Source organism: Ovis aries, chromosome 3 (genome assembly GCF_016772045.2).
Source record: "Ovis aries strain OAR_USU_Benz2616 breed Rambouillet chromosome 3, ARS-UI_Ramb_v3.0, whole genome shotgun sequence".
Classification (NCBI taxonomy): Eukaryota; Metazoa; Chordata; class Mammalia; order Artiodactyla; family Bovidae; genus Ovis; species Ovis aries.
The window spans coordinates 218,197,130-218,213,516 of NC_056056.1; the positions used below are offsets into that span (position 1 = coordinate 218,197,130).

The 16,387-nt window shown below is 55.4% G+C and overlaps 1 protein-coding gene across 3 annotated transcripts in view; it reads left to right on the top strand.

Annotated features, from left to right (window-relative positions):
- L3MBTL2 (L3MBTL histone methyl-lysine binding protein 2) overlaps positions 1 to 15,808 on the top strand; it is an 18,270-nt gene extending 2,462 nt beyond the window's left edge. The window contains exons 3-17 of one of the 3 annotated variants that reach the window (XM_027968142.3): positions 1,198 to 1,331; positions 4,391 to 4,514; positions 5,362 to 5,441; positions 6,779 to 6,896; positions 7,286 to 7,420; positions 7,684 to 7,772; positions 8,974 to 9,205; positions 9,726 to 9,802; positions 9,974 to 10,078; positions 10,880 to 11,027; positions 11,400 to 11,482; positions 11,765 to 11,999; positions 12,509 to 12,574; positions 13,413 to 13,529; positions 13,905 to 15,808. In XM_027968142.3, the coding sequence (XP_027823943.1) occupies positions 1,198 to 1,331; positions 4,391 to 4,514; positions 5,362 to 5,441; positions 6,779 to 6,896; positions 7,286 to 7,420; positions 7,684 to 7,772; positions 8,974 to 9,205; positions 9,726 to 9,802; positions 9,974 to 10,078; positions 10,880 to 11,027; positions 11,400 to 11,482; positions 11,765 to 11,999; positions 12,509 to 12,574; positions 13,413 to 13,529; positions 13,905 to 14,017 (1,856 nt within the window). In that variant the 3' untranslated portion in view covers positions 14,018 to 15,808. Of the gene's footprint in view, positions 1 to 1,197; positions 1,332 to 4,390; positions 4,515 to 5,361; positions 5,442 to 6,778; positions 6,897 to 7,285; positions 7,421 to 7,683; positions 7,773 to 8,973; positions 9,206 to 9,725; positions 9,803 to 9,973; positions 10,079 to 10,879; positions 11,028 to 11,399; positions 11,483 to 11,764; positions 12,000 to 12,508; positions 12,575 to 13,412 lie in introns of all 3 variants that reach the window. The other 2 variants (XM_060413582.1, XM_027968143.3) reach the window with 2 other exon arrangements.
- Positions 15,809 to 16,387: the final 579 nt, after the last annotated feature.

Genomic DNA, 16,387 nt, shown 5'->3' on the forward strand with positions numbered 1-16,387 from the left:
ACCTAATGTGATCTGGTTACTCTCTGGGAAGGGACAAGAAATAGCTCGTGAGTCGGAAGTGAGAGGCAAGGAAATACAGAATTAAGTGACCTCCAGGTAAGAGGATGAGGGCAGATAAGAATCCCTGTGAATCATCTGGAAGCCAGTTGGCGTCAGAGGTGTGATGCTTGTACAGCTGCTGGACCTCGGTGTCAGGGCCTCCAGTGTGGGGACTGCCTGTGCAAAGAGGCAGGTTAGATGGTCTGTGATGACACTCCTGTTTCTTGGTCCCTTTACTCTTTAGAAGAGAAGCATCTAATACTCTTTGCCTCTCCATTCATCCTGTCTTCTTTTCCTCTCTCCCTTTTTATTTTTATTAAATTATTTATGTTACTGTTGGTTGCGCTGGGTCTTCATTGCTGCACGCGGGCTTTCTCTAGTTGAAGCAAATGGGGGTACTTCGTTGTGTATGTGGGCTTCTTGTGGTGGCTTCTCTTATTACGGACCACAGGCTGTAGGTGCACGGGCTCAGTAGTTTTGGGGCACAGGCTTAGCTGCATTGTGGCACTTGTAATCTTCCCAGGCCAAGGATCAAGTCCGCCTCTCCTGCACTGGCAGGCAGATTCTTAGCCACTGTACCACCAGGGAAGTCCTGTCTCCCCTTTCTTTTATTTTTCTCCCTTCTATCTTCTTCCAGTCATTATCTTAGAATCTTAGGACTAGAATGAACTATTAGAGACCATCTAGTCTGGGGATGCACTCACCTGGCCACACATTAGAATCATCTGGGGAACTTCTCATAACCACTGATGTCTGTGTCCCACCGCAGAGCAGGTCATTCTAATCAGGGCATTTTTAAGTGCTTTCCAGGTGATTCTAATGTGATATCAGGGATGAAACATTGATCTAGTTCAGCCTCTTTAGAGATGAGAAGAAAACAGGCCCACAGAAATTAAATGATATGGGTACATTTTTGTCTTCTCATTTTCCTCTTTGCAAACTTTCCCCAGTTGTCCGCAGGGATTCTCCTTAGCCCCATTTTGACACAGAGCCAAGGGATGCCACACAGCTTCAGGGGTACACACCCAAATTGCTTCCTCCTATTCCAGTTCTGTCAGCCTTAGGGGGTTAATGCAGTGCCCCAGGTTTGAAGGGCCCATCATTTTGTTTGAACTGGGGTGATGATCAAGGGAGTCACATGCTAAATTCTCTTCCCAGCTGTCTGTGAGATGTGTGGGATCGTGGGTACCAGGGAAGCCTTCTTCTCCAAGACCAAGAGATTCTGCAGTGTCTCCTGTTCCAGGAGCTACTCCTCCAACTCCAAGAAAGCCAGTATCTTGGCAAGATTGCAGGTGAGAGGCAGTCACTTGGAAGACCCTTCCTGGGGCCTTGGTTGCTGGGGCCTTGGTTGCTGGGGCAGGGGCAGGAACCACTACCTGTGCTGGTGAGGGGCCCAGAGGGCTTGGGCAGGACGTTGCTTGTAGCCTTCTGAGGTTGTAAACAGCCTGGTATTTCTTACGCACCCATTTCTGGAGCTCAGTAAGTTGCAGATTCCTGGAGCTTCCCTTCACCCCCAACCCTCACCCCTCAGGGTCTGAGGTGTCCTCAGGAAGTTCTCTTTTTGGCTGTGCTGCATGGCATGGGGGAATCTCAGCTCCAGGGATGAAACCCATGCTCCCTGCAGTGGAAGTGCAGAGTCCTAACCACTAGGCTGCCAGGGAACCGCTGCCCTCAATAAGTTGTAAACAAGAACTCAGGCGGGAGTCTGGCACCCATGTCTTCCTGTTGCACTTTTACAAATGCTCTGCAAGGAAGCTGGGAAATGGGCCACAAGCTTCTCCGGCCACAGGGGGTTTGAGAAGATGGTGCCTTGACTCTGACTCCATTCCACAGGCAGCTGCCTAGAAAGTCTTACCAACCTCTAGTTGGTATTACCAACTAGTCTTACCGGCCTCTGCTACTGACATTTGTAGAACTCTGAGAAGGGGGAGGATTCTTGGAGATGTGTTGTCTAACCCACATACTAATTGACAAGTGTGCTGAGGTCCAGAGAGGGAGAATCATCTACCTGTGGGCTCTGTAGGAAGAGGACAGAGCTGAGACTGGAGCCTCATCTCAGGAGCCTGGCCTTGTGTCTTCACTACACTGGTTTTCAAACTTGACTACACGTAGGGGTCACCTGGAAGGTTTCAAAAATCTCATGAAGATTCTGGTTTAATTGGGAGGAAGCACAGCCTAGACATAGGAGGCTTTAACAAGCACCCCAGGTAATTGTCCTGTGAAGCCTGATGTGGGCCTCAGCCCAGCTCTTCTAGTTAAAGCCTCGTGCATGTTCTCTCACTCATGAGACAGCTACTGTTGTCTCCCTCACTTTTCAGCTTTTAGTCAAGACATAAGAAAGTCCTTCCCAGTGAGCTAAGAATAACATCATTTATTAACTACAGTCTGGGGATACTTGCGGAGGGCTTGGCACCCTCAGTCTAACCAGTGATTCCTAAAAAATGAATTTTTTAAATGAATTTTTAAAGATTACTATTTCAAAGCCTCAAAAATTTTTGCTAACTTACTCAGATGTACACAAATAACATTGAAGAGCCAGGATTTGGCGCCAGGTCTGTGTGGAACTTAAGTTCAATTCAGTCGCTCAGTCGTGTCCGACTCTTTGCGACGCCATGGACTGGGGCATGCCAGGCCTCCCTGTCCATCACTGACTCCCGGAGTTTACTCAAACTAATGTCCCTTGAGTCGGTGATGCCATCCAACCATCTCATCCTCTCTTGTCCCCTTCTTCTCCCACCTTCAATCTTTCCCAGCATCAGGGTCTTTTCAAAGGAGTCAGTTCTTCGCATCAGAAGGCCAAAGTATTGGAGTTTCAGCATCAGTCCTTCCAGTGAACATTCAGGACTGATTTCCTTTAGGATAGACTGTTTGGATCTCCTTGAGGTCCAAGGGACTCTCAAGAGTCTTCTCCAACACCACAATTCAAAAGCATCAATTCTTCAGCGCTCAGCTTTTTTTATAGTCCAACTCTCACATTCTTACATGACTACTGGAAAAATCATAGCCTTGACTAGACCTTTGTTGGCAAAGAGACATGTCTCTGCTTTTTAATATGCTGTCTAGGTTGGTCATAACTTTTCTTCCACGGAGTGTCTTTTTATTTCATGGCTGCAGTCACCATCTGCAGTGATTTTGGAACTTAAACCCACATTTTTTAATTTTAAAATTTGGCTGTGCCACTTGGCTTGCAGGATCTCAGTTCCCTGACCAGGGATTGAACCCTGTCCATGGCAGTGAAAGTACCAGATCCTAACCACTAGACAATCAGGGAACTCCCTAAACCCACATTTCTAGTTCATTGATCTCTCTCTTTTTTTTTTTTTTTTTTAAACTTTTTACTTTGTATTACAGTAGCTTCCTTTGCAGCTTTGTGGTAAAGAATCTGCCTGGCAATGCAAGAGAGGTGGGTTTGATCCCTGGGTCAGGAAGATCCCCTGGAGAAGGAAATGGCAACCCACTCCAGTATTCTTGCCTGGGAAATCCCATGGACAGAGGAGCCTGATTGGCTACAGTCCATGGGGTTGCAAATGAGTCGGACACAACTGAGTGACTAGACAACAACACAGCTGATTAACAATGTTATGCTAGTTTCAGGTGAACAGCAAAAGGATTCAGCCATACATATGCGTCTGTCCATTCTCCCCCAATCATTGATCTCTTTAATACATTCTCTGGGCCTCTCTGATCAGTGCTTAAGCTACAAATTACCGACCAGGTTTTCCTTATAGCTCAGATGGTAAAAAAAATCTGCCTCTGATGCTGGAGACCTGGGCTCTGGCAAATCCCCTGGGGAAGGAAATGGCAACCCACTCCAGTATACTTGCCTGAAGAAAAATCCCATGGACAGAGGAGCCTGGCGGGCTACAGTCCGTGGGTCGCAAAGAGTCGGAAATGACTAAGCGACTAACACACACACAGGTCAGTGGCCTTTCACTCTGGGGTAGGACCCCTTTGAGCACCTCATAAACTCTGTTCAGTTCATGAGCCTTCTGAAGCCCCTTCTTTGCCATAAACCTATAGGAGCACCAGGGGAAGGAGATGGCTGAGAGCTTTGGCCACCAGCGAGAACTTCCTGGCAGTAGCAGAGCTTAAAAGATGGAAAAATGTATCCCTCCCTGCCCTCTGGCTCTGCCAACCCCCACCCCAGCAGGTGAACAATGGCTAAGTGCTTTCTGAGTTCAGCACAATATGTGACCCTCACCCTTGCAACTCCCCCCTGAGCTAAGCATTATAATTGTTATCATCTTGATTTACAAGTGAAGAAACGAGTCCCAAAGAGATTACCAGGGCAGTCCAAATCCAGAGCCTTGTTATCAGCCTTTAGGCTACCAACAGGCTCTCCTCCCTCCAGGGAAAACCACCTACCAAGAAGGCCAAAGTTCTGCACAAAGCTGCTTGGTCTGCCAAAATTGGAGCCTTCCTCCACTCCCAGGGGACAGGACAGCTTGCTGATGGGACCCCAACTGGGCAGGACGGTAAGTCAGTAGGGACTGGTGCTCTGGAAGCCAGTGGGGTGTGGTGCCAGGACTCAGCAGGTGAGGGGAGGGGTCGCTCCCTAGGAGCCAGGATTGGAGAAGGGCCAGCTAGAAAGGGCCAGCCCAGGCTCGCTTTAGATGGCATCTTCCTCACCTGGGAGTAACTGTGAGATGGCCCAGAAGATCCCTCAATCACTCTACTCTTGAGCACTGAAAAGCCAAGAGTTAGCTTCCTTTGTTTAGCATTGCCTGTAGCTCTCTGGCTTTTGTTTTCCTGGGGCAGTGGAGACCTAGACCTGGTGTGAAGAAGGGTGATGGGATCAGGAACTTCTCTCTTTCTGAGCATGAGTAGCTGTTTGTAAATAAATGTAGACTGGCAGCTGTGTACTAGGTGGTCTGACACAGCTCCCAGATCAGGGCTGGAGGGACTGTGGTGTGTGTGCCTCCCACCCATCTAGATTGGCTGTGGCCAATGAGAGGTTGGGGGCGGTCTGAGGAATTTAAGCCTTGAGGGTCTTTGAATTTCCCTCTTTCTCTTGAGGGAGAAAGATCAGACATTTCCCTCTGACTCTCTCTACTGAGAGTCTGGCAGCCTCTGGATGAGGTCCTCCCCGTCCCATCCTGATGGCCACTGCTGGGGCAGGTATGGGGTGGGCCTGGGCTGCGTGGTGGGAAGGGGCCTGTGCTCCCGGTCCCCAGGCCCGGGTTCCTGCAGTGGCCACTGCTGGGGCAGGTATGGGGTCGGCCCAGGCTGCTCCCAGTCCTCAGGCCCGCCTGGTTTCCTGGAGTCACTGCTGCGAGAGCTCCGCACTTCAACCCCTCAACTCTGGTCCTCTTGGCTCTGCAGCGCTGGTCTTGGGTTTCGACTGGGGGAAGTTCCTGAAGGATCACAGTTACAAGGCTGCTCCTGTCAGCTGCTTTAAGCATGTGAGTGCCCTGGGCATGAGGGGAGGGAGGGCAGGGGCCCGGTTGCTGCTGCCGGTTCACCCACCTGCCTCACTGCTTCAGCACTGGGAGGGAACAGGATGAAGTCTGGGTGCTCAAAGCCCGGCTTTGCCACTGGCTCCAATTCACCTTTCTGCCCACTTGTCCTTCACCAAGTCCTCCCAAAGACCCTCTTCGAGGGCTTTGAGCACTCCCCTCGGAGGTCACCCCCAGGCTGATTCACATAATGGCACTTTGTGCTTTGGTATCCAGAGCCAACTGTGAGAATCCCTTTCTCTTTTCCCCCATTTTTAGTGCTTTCCTGTTGACAGCTTGGTGCCTGTGAACTGCCCCCGGCCCATTGGCTCCTGGGAGGCAGATATGGGTGGCTCCTGGGAGGCAGATATGGGTGCCTCCTGGAACCCCTTCTGCTAAAGCCTCCCTGACTCCCTGTCAATGCCTAAATTGCATCTGACTCCTTGAGACCCCGTGGACTATAGCCCGCCAGGCTCCTCCATCCCTGGAGTTTTCCTGGCAAGAACACTAGAGTGAGTTGTCATCCCCTCCTCCAGGAGATCTTCCCGACTCAGGGATCAAACCCTGCATTGGCAGGCAGATTCTTTACCACTGAGCCACCTGGGAAGCCCCAGGTGGCTGTCACTGAGAAGCGGCCGAGGCTGAGACTGGAGGGCTGGGCTTGGAGTGCAGGCCTGAGCAGTGGTCCCCCACAGGTGCAGAGAGAGGCAGAGGGGGCTCCTAAACCCCAGGAAATCTGGAGAAGGCCTATTTAGTTTATCTTGGCTGCATTGGGTCTTTGTTGCGGAGCACAGGGGCTTCTTGTTACAATGCAAGGGCTTAGTTGCCCCTTGGCTTGTGGGTGCTTAGTCCCCAACAAGGGATTGAGCTCACGACCTGCACTGACAGGCAGGTTCTTACCCACTGTACCACGAGAGAAATCCAGCCACCCGGTATGACGATTGAAGGAGTGCTGTTTGTGTCTTAGAAGCGCCTGTTACATAGTCAGAGTGGGAAACTGCTAGATGTCTGCTGGTACAGGTGTGATGTGCCAGAGGGTAGCAACTGGGAGCCGGTCCTGTAGAGATGGGCAGGGCTGTCTGACACTGCGACTCCCGTCCCCTGACTCGGCTCTTCACAGAGGCGGGCGCGTCCATTCATCGCTTCCTCCCTGGTGCTGGGCCCGGCCTTCCACACACAGTGAGGGGAAATACCGAGGGGCAAAGGAGAGGATACAGCGCGTTTGTGAGGCCCTGCGGCCAGCCGCTCTCCTCTGCCCACCCAGGTGGCTCACTGTCCCCTTGAACCCTCTCACCCCCGCGCAGGTCCCACTCTATGACCAGTGGGAGGATGTGATGAAGGGAATGAAGGTAGAGGTTCTCAACAGCGACGCCGTGCTCCCCAGCCGGGTGTACTGGATCGCCTCGGTCATCCAGGCAGCAGGTGGGTGCTCCTCCGGCCAAGGCGGGGTCAGGGGCTGGGGGCGACATCTCCAGATGGACAGGCAGTGCCGGAGCAGACATCAGCTTCATAAAACAAAAAAACCCGCCCACTGGAGTTTGGTTCTCCCTCCTTGCTATGCTTTCGTGCTGCCTACCTTAGAGGGGGCCACAGAGCTTGGCGAGTTTGGAAACCCCCATTTTGAAGTTCATTCCGGGGTTGATCAGGCCGTAGAAAATTACTCCCCTACTGTGCCATACTGCTTTCCAGGTACATGGCAGGGGTTTGTTTTCGCTCTGGCTGTTGTAGAAGGGGTTCTTGGAGTAGGCAGCCTGGTTTAGGCTGGAGAAGCAAGAAGGCCTAAGAGTTCATCTCCCCTTCCTCCTGCTCAGGGTACCGGGTGCTGCTTCGATATGAAGGCTTTGAAAATGATGCCAGCCATGACTTCTGGTGCAACCTGGGGACTGTGGATGTCCACCCCATCGGCTGGTGTGCCATCAACAGCAAGATCCTGGTGCCCCCGCGGAGTGAGTTACGAGAGTGCTCCCCGTCCTGGTTCCTGTGGCCCCCCTGGGAGAAGTCAGACCAGCCCAGAGCCCTCCTGCCTCCTCACTTCCTCTCCTCCCTCCTCCAGAGGCCCCAGGGCAGGTCCAGGTTGGGGAGTCCAGGACTGCTGGCCTGAGAAGGCAGAAATACGTCATTCAGGCCCTCTGCTGCTCTCTGGGGCAGACTGGCACCCGTCAGCAGAGTGGTGGCAGTCTGTATTTAGGATTCTGCTCTGTCTCCCCAGCCATCCATGCCAAGTTCACCGACTGGAAGGGCTACCTCATGAAACGGCTGGTGGGCTCCAGGACACTTCCTGTGGACTTCCATATCAAGGTCTGGCAGAGCACCCTGGGGTCTCCTGACTGGCCTGCTCCTGCCCTTTCCCCTTCTGTCGGTCCTTGGTGCTGCTCACTGGAGTATTTTTTCTAAGACCCCCTTGGTTTAGCCATCAGAGCAGCTCCAGATTCCCTAAGTATGGGTGGTGGGCGTCTTCTGCCAGTAGCTTCCTCCCTTCTCTGTTCCAGCCTCATCGGTCATGTTGCTTTGTCTGCTGGTGTGCTCTTCCAGATCCTTCCCTTTGCTCATAGCATTTTCAGGAGCATTCATTCAACTGGGCTTCCCAGGTGGCGCTAGTGGTAAAGAACCTGCCTGCAATGTAGGAGACCTCTATTCATTCAGTAGATTTGACTAAGTGCTTGTTGTATACAAGGCACTGCCATCTGGCATGCTCCCCCTCCTGGTGGGATTTGGAATTGCACTGCTCAGTCCTCACCACCACTAAGAAACTGGAATGGCTCTCCCTGAGTCCGCAGTGCCCCGGTGCTGGAAAAGCCACAGAACTTCCGTATCATCCTCTGTCCCAGGCAGGACAGCTTGAGAATCTCAGCAGACAGAACTGCCTGTCTCTTCACCCAGGCCCCACCACCGGGGCTGTAGAGCTGCTGTGGGATCTTGGTCACTGTCCTTGGCTGTGTCCAAGAGGCAGACATTACTGCTGAGGTGCTAGGAGAGCTGTTGAGAGCTGCAGCCCAGCGGAGCCAGGGCTGAAATTAGAGGTGTCGAGGCAAAGGGTGCTCAGTTCTCTAAACACCAGGCTGGTTGAGTGAGTGCTGTCAGCAGGGGCCGGAAGGTAGAGAGCACTGGGAGGGACTCGTGTAATCAGAGTGCAGATCCCTGAAGGAGCATAGCGCTGGACCCCAGGACGAGATTTGTGGCTCAGCTCTGGCACTAATGATCCGGTGTGACTCCAGGTGAGTCACACGACCTCCCTGGGGCACCTGTTTCCTTAATCTGAGAAGCAGTCTGTGATTCCCATCGCAATGAGTTGCTGACATTTTGGTGCATACATTGTAAATATTCTATCATCCCAGGGACTTGGGAGCCAGGGTGGAACCTGGCGGGCAGGAGGGGCTCCTCTGCCGGCTTCCTCCTGCCCCCTGCCCCATCCCGTCCTCTGGTTACTCCCAAGGGACAGGACTGGACAGTGGGAGGGAGGGATCGCCCCCAGCAGGCCTGTGTTCTGATGTCATTGCAGATGGTGGAGAGCATGAAGTACCCCTTTCGGCAGGGCATGCGGCTGGAGGTGGTGGACAAGTCCCAGGTGTCCCGGACCCGCATGGCCGTGGTGGACACAGTCATCGGGGGTCGCCTGCGGCTCCTCTATGAGGATGGTGACAGCGACGACGACTTCTGGTGCCACATGTGGAGTCCCCTGATCCACCCTGTGGGCTGGTCCAGGCGAGTCGGCCACGGCATCAAGCTGTCAGGTTAGCCGAGTCCCTGGCCAGCATGGGCCTGGTCAGGGGGGCACATCTCTGCACTCCACAACTACTCTGAGTAATGGGGGCAGTCATCTTTACCCTGAGGATGGCAGGACTGGACCAGGTGTCCCAAGGGGTTGAGTGACTTGACCAGTGACACTCAGCCTGAAGTGTGTTCTGTGTGTTAGTTGCTCAGTCATGTCCAGCTCTTTGTGACCCCATGGACTGTAGCCCGCCAGGCTCCTCTGTCTGTGGAATTTTCCAAGCAAGAATATTGGAGTGGGTTGCCATTTCCTTCTCCAGCCTGAAATGGCAAAAGTTAATTCACAGCTAGAGGTTCCAGGCCACATCCTCTCCTTGCGACGTAGGAGTCTGGGTCCTCAGCGCTGAATAGTTCCAACAGAGAGCTCCTCGGTGCGGGTGGGAGGTTGCTGAGCAGCCCCACATTCTGGGGGAGGCGTGGAGATGGTCTTGTTAGCAGCTTCAACTTCTTTCTCCCTTCCTCCCTCCACTATCTCCCTAAAAGAGAGGCGCAGTGACATGGCCCACCACCCCACCTTCCGGAAGATCTACTGTGACGCTGTTCCTTACTTGTTCAAGAAGGTGAGGCCCAGCCCTGGGCACTGCCCCTTGGCTGCAGGTCCACTCCAGACCTGAGGCCCCGGATCTCCCTTCCTCTCCCCTTTTCCTTACCAGGCCGTCGGCAGCTGAGGCCTCTTCCCCACCCCTCCCCGGGTTAGCCCAGAGATTGCCCAGTTGCCCCATTCCTTTAAGGTTCGAGCTGTCTACACAGAAGGTGGCTGGTTTGAGGAAGGGATGAAACTGGAGGCCATTGACCCCCTGAATCTGGGCAACATCTGCGTGGCGACCATCTGCAAGGTGAGTCTGGGCGCCCTGGGCCTCCAGCAGCGCTTCCTATGGACAGGGCGGTGGTAGAGTGCCCGCTACTGGTTTTCGTGCACATAGACTTGGCTCCTAGTTCGGAATCTGCTTTCTCTTCGGGGGTCAGAGGCTTGCCAACCGTGTGGGCTAGTCCAGGCATGTCGGCCACGGCATCAAGCTGGCAGGTTAGCCGAGTCCCTGGCCAGCCACCCGTGGGTGCTATGGAACACCTGACCTGAGCCTGGTCCTGGGGCAAGTGTGGGCCTTCCCGCCACCGTCTGCTGTCTCCTTGGGCGCTGGCCTTGCCACGCCTTAGCCAAGCTGGCATTGTTGCAAACCTCTGTTACTGCTGCAGCCTGCGGAGCCAGCCACCACCCCTTGGCCTTCCTGGGGACACGCTGATGTGTCTGTCTAGCAAACCTCCAGGCTGGGCCCCCATGTTCACCCCTGAGAACACAGTGACAAAAGGACAGACACAGTTCCTGCTGGCACAGCATGTGGTGTCCATTGAGGGAGTCGGGAAGATCTCTCGGAAGAGGAAATGGCAACCCACTCCAGTGTTCTTGCCTGGAGAATCCCATGGACAGAGGAGCCCGGCAGGCTGCAGTCCATGGGGTTGCAGAGTCTGACATGACTGACCACACGTGAGGAAGCTGGATGATTTTACCATTATGGGTTACATGAGTGCTGAGTGCTCTGAAAAGCAGCTTCGTCTCCTGTCCCTGTCCTGCCGCCTCACCCTGGAATGGGGGTGCAGTTTAGAGCACCAGGTTCTGTTTCCCTCTCCGCCTCCACTAGGTCCTCCTGGACGGCTACCTGATGATCTGTGTGGACGGAGGCCCCTCCACAGATGGCTCCGACTGGTTCTGTTACCACGCCTCCTCCCATGCCATCTTCCCAGCCAACTTCTGCCAGAAGAATGACATTGAGCTCACACCCCCGAAAGGTAAGACTGGCATATAGTTGGAGGGAGCAGGGTTGAGGCCACAGGCCAAGCCAGACCCCCAGAGTTGAAGTCTGAGTGGACTGGAGAGGTGACAGCACTCCCCACGGTCACCACTAGCACTTAGTCTGGGCTGGCTTGGCCCCGTGGCCCCATGTGGCTTGGTGAGCAGAACTCCCACCTGTCCCTTTGGGCAGTGAACACCCTGTACTACAGGACCATGGTCCTAGAGCAGGTACCAGCCTGGGCAGGAGGGAAGAAGGTTGCTGGGGAGACTTTGGGCTGAGTCCTGATGGAGCTGCAGGAGGCAGCTTTGGCACTGTCCGGGACTCCCCCTCACCTCCCTCCCTCCCTCATCTCCACCTTCCACTGCAGGGTACGAGGCTCACACTTTCAGCTGGGAGGCCTACTTGGAGAAGACCAAGGCAAAGGCAGCTCCATCGAGACTCTTCAATATGGTGAGGAGACCAACCCTGCCCACTGCCACCCAAGGTGGCGGTTCCAACCCCTTCTCCTCTCGAGTCCCTGCTGCTAAGATCAGCTGTTTCAGGGACAAGTCCAAACTCTGATGTGGATGCGTGCTGAACGGTCAGCCAGTCCCTTTCCCAGAGGGGCTGGTGCCTGGGATCATAGTGCAGAGGGGTTCCTGGTCTGAGGCCCCCGCCTCTGCTCCCACACCCAGGGCTGCCCTGCCAGCGTGGAGACTTAGCTGATTTGCTTGGCCTTCATCCCCATCCCAGGACTGCCCCAACCACGGCTTCAAGGTGGGCATGAAGCTGGAGGCCGTGGACCTGATGGAGCCCCGGCTCATCTGCGTGGCCACTGTGAAGCGGGTGGTGCACCGGCTCCTTAGCATCCACTTCGATGGCTGGGACAGCGAGTACGACCAGTGGGTGGACTGCGAGTCCCCAGACATCTACCCCGTCGGCTGGTGTGAGCTCACCGGCTACCAGCTCCAGCCACCTGTGGCCACAGGTCTGGGCTCTCTTGGCCCTGAGGGGCTCTTGACTTTCCTTTTCTTTTTCCTTCCTGCCAACTACCCTCCACCCCACCCCCCGTGCCGCATGCCCACCTTTGGCCCTCTGGCATGAGATCGAGCATCTCCTGGACCACTTCTAGGGAGAGAGTGGCCCTGGTCTCCCCCCTCCTGCTCCTGACTTCTCTGTCTCCCTCTCCCTCTGGCCTGCAGAGCTCCTTCCTTGACCTTGCCCACTCTGTCATATGCTCGTGCCCTTGTGCACCAGGTAAATCCCCCAGGCCCCTCTGAGCACGCTGGTGATGCGGGTGGGAAGAAGGGACAGCTGTCATCCAGTCCCTCCCCGCAGCCCCTCCCCGTTCTCACGGCCCAGCTCTGGCTTTCCTTCAGGAGCGTCCCCTGTGTAAGGGAGGCCCGTGAGGGGTGGGCGGGGGTCTCGGGACGTGCCTGCAGCCTATGTCCTCTCAGAACTCTCTTCTCACCTCATGTCCGTGTCTTTCAACAACAGAGCCCACCACACCTCTGAAAGCCAAAGAGGCCACAAAGAAGAAGAAGAAACAGTTTGGGAAGAAACGTAAGTGGTGCTCTAAAGCTACCCGGCTGGGGTGGGACCTGGGATCACCTGAGCCTGTGTCCCTGGGCAGGGGATCACTACCCAGATCAGTCACACTCTTTATGTTCCCACCTCTCCTTTGCCCCTTGCCCATGAGCTCATCCATCACCCTGTATCTTAGGGGCCCAGAGCACAATGAGGGAGTCTTCTGGTCTCTGGCAGTGTTCAGGATGCTGAGGAAAAGACACAAGAGACTATATGGGTTGGAGCAGGGGTCAGGGGTGGCCTGGTCTCTGAGGCCTTGTGCAGCTGCAGTGTATGAAAGTAAAAATGTTAGAGCAAACAGACGGAAGTCATTCTCCCATGATCCCCAGGGGAAGGGAGCGAGGGTGACCACCAAGCTTAGGGACCTCTCACAGGCCGGCCCAACCTCAGCGGGCCCCAGGCTGAGCTGCAGTGAGCTGGGCTCCCTGACGTGGTCTCTGCAGAAGACAGGATGTCCCGAAAGGGAACAGAGGAAACAGATGCGGTCCCTGGGCAGGGTTAAGATCCTGTGAGGGTGTGGTGTGGATCGAGTGGCAGGACTCTGTGCCGTCCCGAATCAGGGCTGGCAAAGTGACGGTGCAGAAGTGAAGAAAGTGAGGAGCAGAAACAGGAAGCTGAACTACCATGGCGGGGTGAGGGCACTGACCCCTTACTGGGGAGAAGCTCTGCCCCTTGGACCCACAGCCCTGAGGGCTGAGGTCAGAGCTGGGCCTCGGTCCTCCCCAGCTGGCACCTACCCCTCTGCTGGGCTGCCTGGCCGCTATTGCATATGGATACAGCCCTCACCTGGGTTGAATTCTGTTTTTATTCCAAGGAAAAAGAATACCACCGGCCAAGACGCGGCCCCTCAGACAGGGGTCCAAAAAGGCCCTGCTGGAGGAGGACCTGCAGGCGGCAGCGAAGGCCCCATCGGAGCCTGCTCCTGAAGAGAGTAAGAGCCTCCCGGGCGGGGCCGGCGGGCGGCTCCCTGCTCAGAGGCCGGTCCTCTCCTTCCCCACCTGGCACAGAAGGGCAGAGGCAGGCTTGAAGGGCATTTTCTGGGCACCAAGAAATCTCTCAGACCACTGAGCCTGGAGGGCTTCTCAGACACCCGCCCCCAGCTCTGAATGGAGCCAAGCACTGGCCTGGCCCTCTGCACCCCCAGCCCTCAACAGGGTGGGCTGCCTGCCAGGCTGGTGGGACGGGGCCCTAGGCCTTGGCTGCCCACCACACCCAAGGGCCCCTGTCTGTAGGAAGCCCGGTTCCTTCTCCAGATCCTGAGCTCCATGCTCCCTCCTCCTTGCCCCGTACCTCTCTCCCTCTTCAGTCATCGCCGTGCGTGTGAAGGAAGAGCACCTGGACGTGGCCACGGGTGACAAGGCCCAGAGTCCAGAGCTGCCGGTGCCCGTCGAGAACATCAAACAGGAGACGGACGACTGAGCCTTCCTCGCTGCCAGCCAGAAGCCAGCCCAGGGCGCCTCTCTGGCCACCACGCCAACCTCCTTTAGTTTGGAGACTGAGCCTTTTTGCATACATTTTGCCTGGTGCTGTGCGGGCCGGGCACCCAAGGAGCAGCCAGGGTCTCCTCTAGCCTCTGGCCTTTCCAGCAAGGCCATGTGACGGGGGCTGCCTGCGAGCAGCTCCCTCTCCAGCTCGAATTCCTGAAGCTCTTCCTCACTAGTCCCCTCCACTCCCCCCACACTGCTCCATTGCCAGGGTGGGGGCTACACACAGGAGACAAGCTGGCTAGTGTTTAGGCCCGAGCAGGTCTCGAGGTGGGGACAGACCGTCACCCGACGGACGAGAGTGGTGTGAGAGGTACAGCCTCTGCCCCAGACTCCATGCGGAGCGGCCCCTCCTGCCTCGGTTGGGGCTCTGCTCCTCCTGGCACCCCCAGGATGTTGGGGAGCCCTGTGCCAGCACCCACACCCAGCTCTGGCAGGCAGCTGAGCAGCAGTGATCAGCATGTAGGTCCTGGTGACTTGTGAAGTGGCCTTGATCGATTTTCCCTTGGCATAAATACTGACTCCATTTTCAAGAGGAGCAGAGATAAGGTCTGCTCCCTGGAAAAGGGAGCTTGCCAGGGCCTCAGGTGGGGGAGACCACACCAGTCCCTGTGCCACGGGAAAGGGGGGTGGGGGTGGGCGTGTGCACAGGCATGCAGGTATCCTGAGAGAGAAGGTGCCATCAGCGTTGAACTTAACCCACTCTGGAGCCCAGCTGGATGGGACCTGTGCTTTTCTTTGTTAACCAGGAACAGGTCTGGCCTTGCCAGAAAGTCTCGGGGCCTCTACACAGGGGATGGTCTGCCCTGCTGGCTGACGTGGCCCTGGAGGAGGTCCTGGAGACGGGACATACTTCTTGGTCCTTTTCCTCACTGTGCATGTCCTTAACTCCATAATATATTTTGATTCCGCTGCTCCTCTGAAAGTACAATCTAGAAGTTTCATCTAGCGTCTGCCCACATTTCAGCTGCTGCTTCTCTGCAGTTAAGTCTCCTTTGAAGCTGTCTTCTCCCTCGGACCCACCCTCTCTTCAGGAGACCTGGGGTCTAGGTGGTAACAGGCTGCTCTCCTCAGCCCTTCTTTCCTTCCACATGTTTGAGTAGAGACAGCATGGCTGGGTGTGTCCCTGTGTTACCCTGTAATAGCTGCTATGGTCCATGCTTGCCAGATGGGGTGTTGACCTTGGGTGTGTTGAGGACCCTGCTGTTGGGTGTCATCCCAGAGATGGGTGACCAGCTCCCAAGGGGAGCCAATTTCAGTTCAGAGAACCAGATCTTTTGTCCTTTCCTAAAGGCACTGTGCAGGCTCACGTGGAAGAGAAACGAGGCTCCTGTAGCCTGAACTCCCCTAAATGTGACGGGCTGTGCCTCCCCTTACCCACCTCTCGGTGACGGGTGGCTCAGTGGAGGAAGGTGGCTGACGGTGGCTTGCAGTTCCACAGCCTGCTCGCATCACCTGCCTTTGTTGAGGGTGATTTGCCCAGCTGAGGAGAATCATTGTCCCCTGTGCTCTTGCCCTTTAAGGGTCAAGTTCTGACTGAAGAGCTTCTGGGGAGATAGGACTTGTTTGGCCTTCAGTTTTGCTTCTTCCTGAGTGAAGAAGTTGATGCCCACAGTGCTTGGGCGCCGCAGGCAGGGCTAGAGGACAAGTTTAGCCACGGTTCCAGCCCCAGATGGGCTTCCCACACTTAAATCCTGTGAGACGATTAAATCCCTTTCTTGCTGCAGTCTGTCAGTGTTCCTTCTGTTCTGAGACGCCACCTCTCCAGGTTGGCTACAGACGGGGAGAGTTCACCCGTGAAGAGTGCAACACGACACGTGTCTCCACAGCAACACGCTATGTTCTTTGTCCCTGCCACTCCCCTCCCAGGACCCCGGGCTCCCCAAAGGCCCAGCCCGTGTCTTCATGCCCCTCATGCCCAGCGCAAAGCTGCCCTCAGCGAGTATATGACCAAGTGTACATACATCCCTGGGACCTAGAGGTTAGCCAGTCACAGATGGCAGTGTTGACCTCCAGGATGTTTTAGCTCAAGGCACACAACCTTGTCCCTCCACTGCCCTTGCCCTGGGATGTGGGGGTCGAGGGGGTGGGGAACACGTCAAGACTGGAAGACGTCCTGGGGAACAGAAGCCTCTCCACTCCTTGCCCACTGCCTGACGACAGCCTGCAGTGAGCGGCGCTCTGGGGCAAACGCTGGTGGAACCCCCTGCACCTTCCTTTACTGTCACCCCGTCGGACTCGGCTGCTCGAGGGACGGGGAAGCAAGGGATTCCACGTTTATGACAGCCTCATGCCAGACACTAGC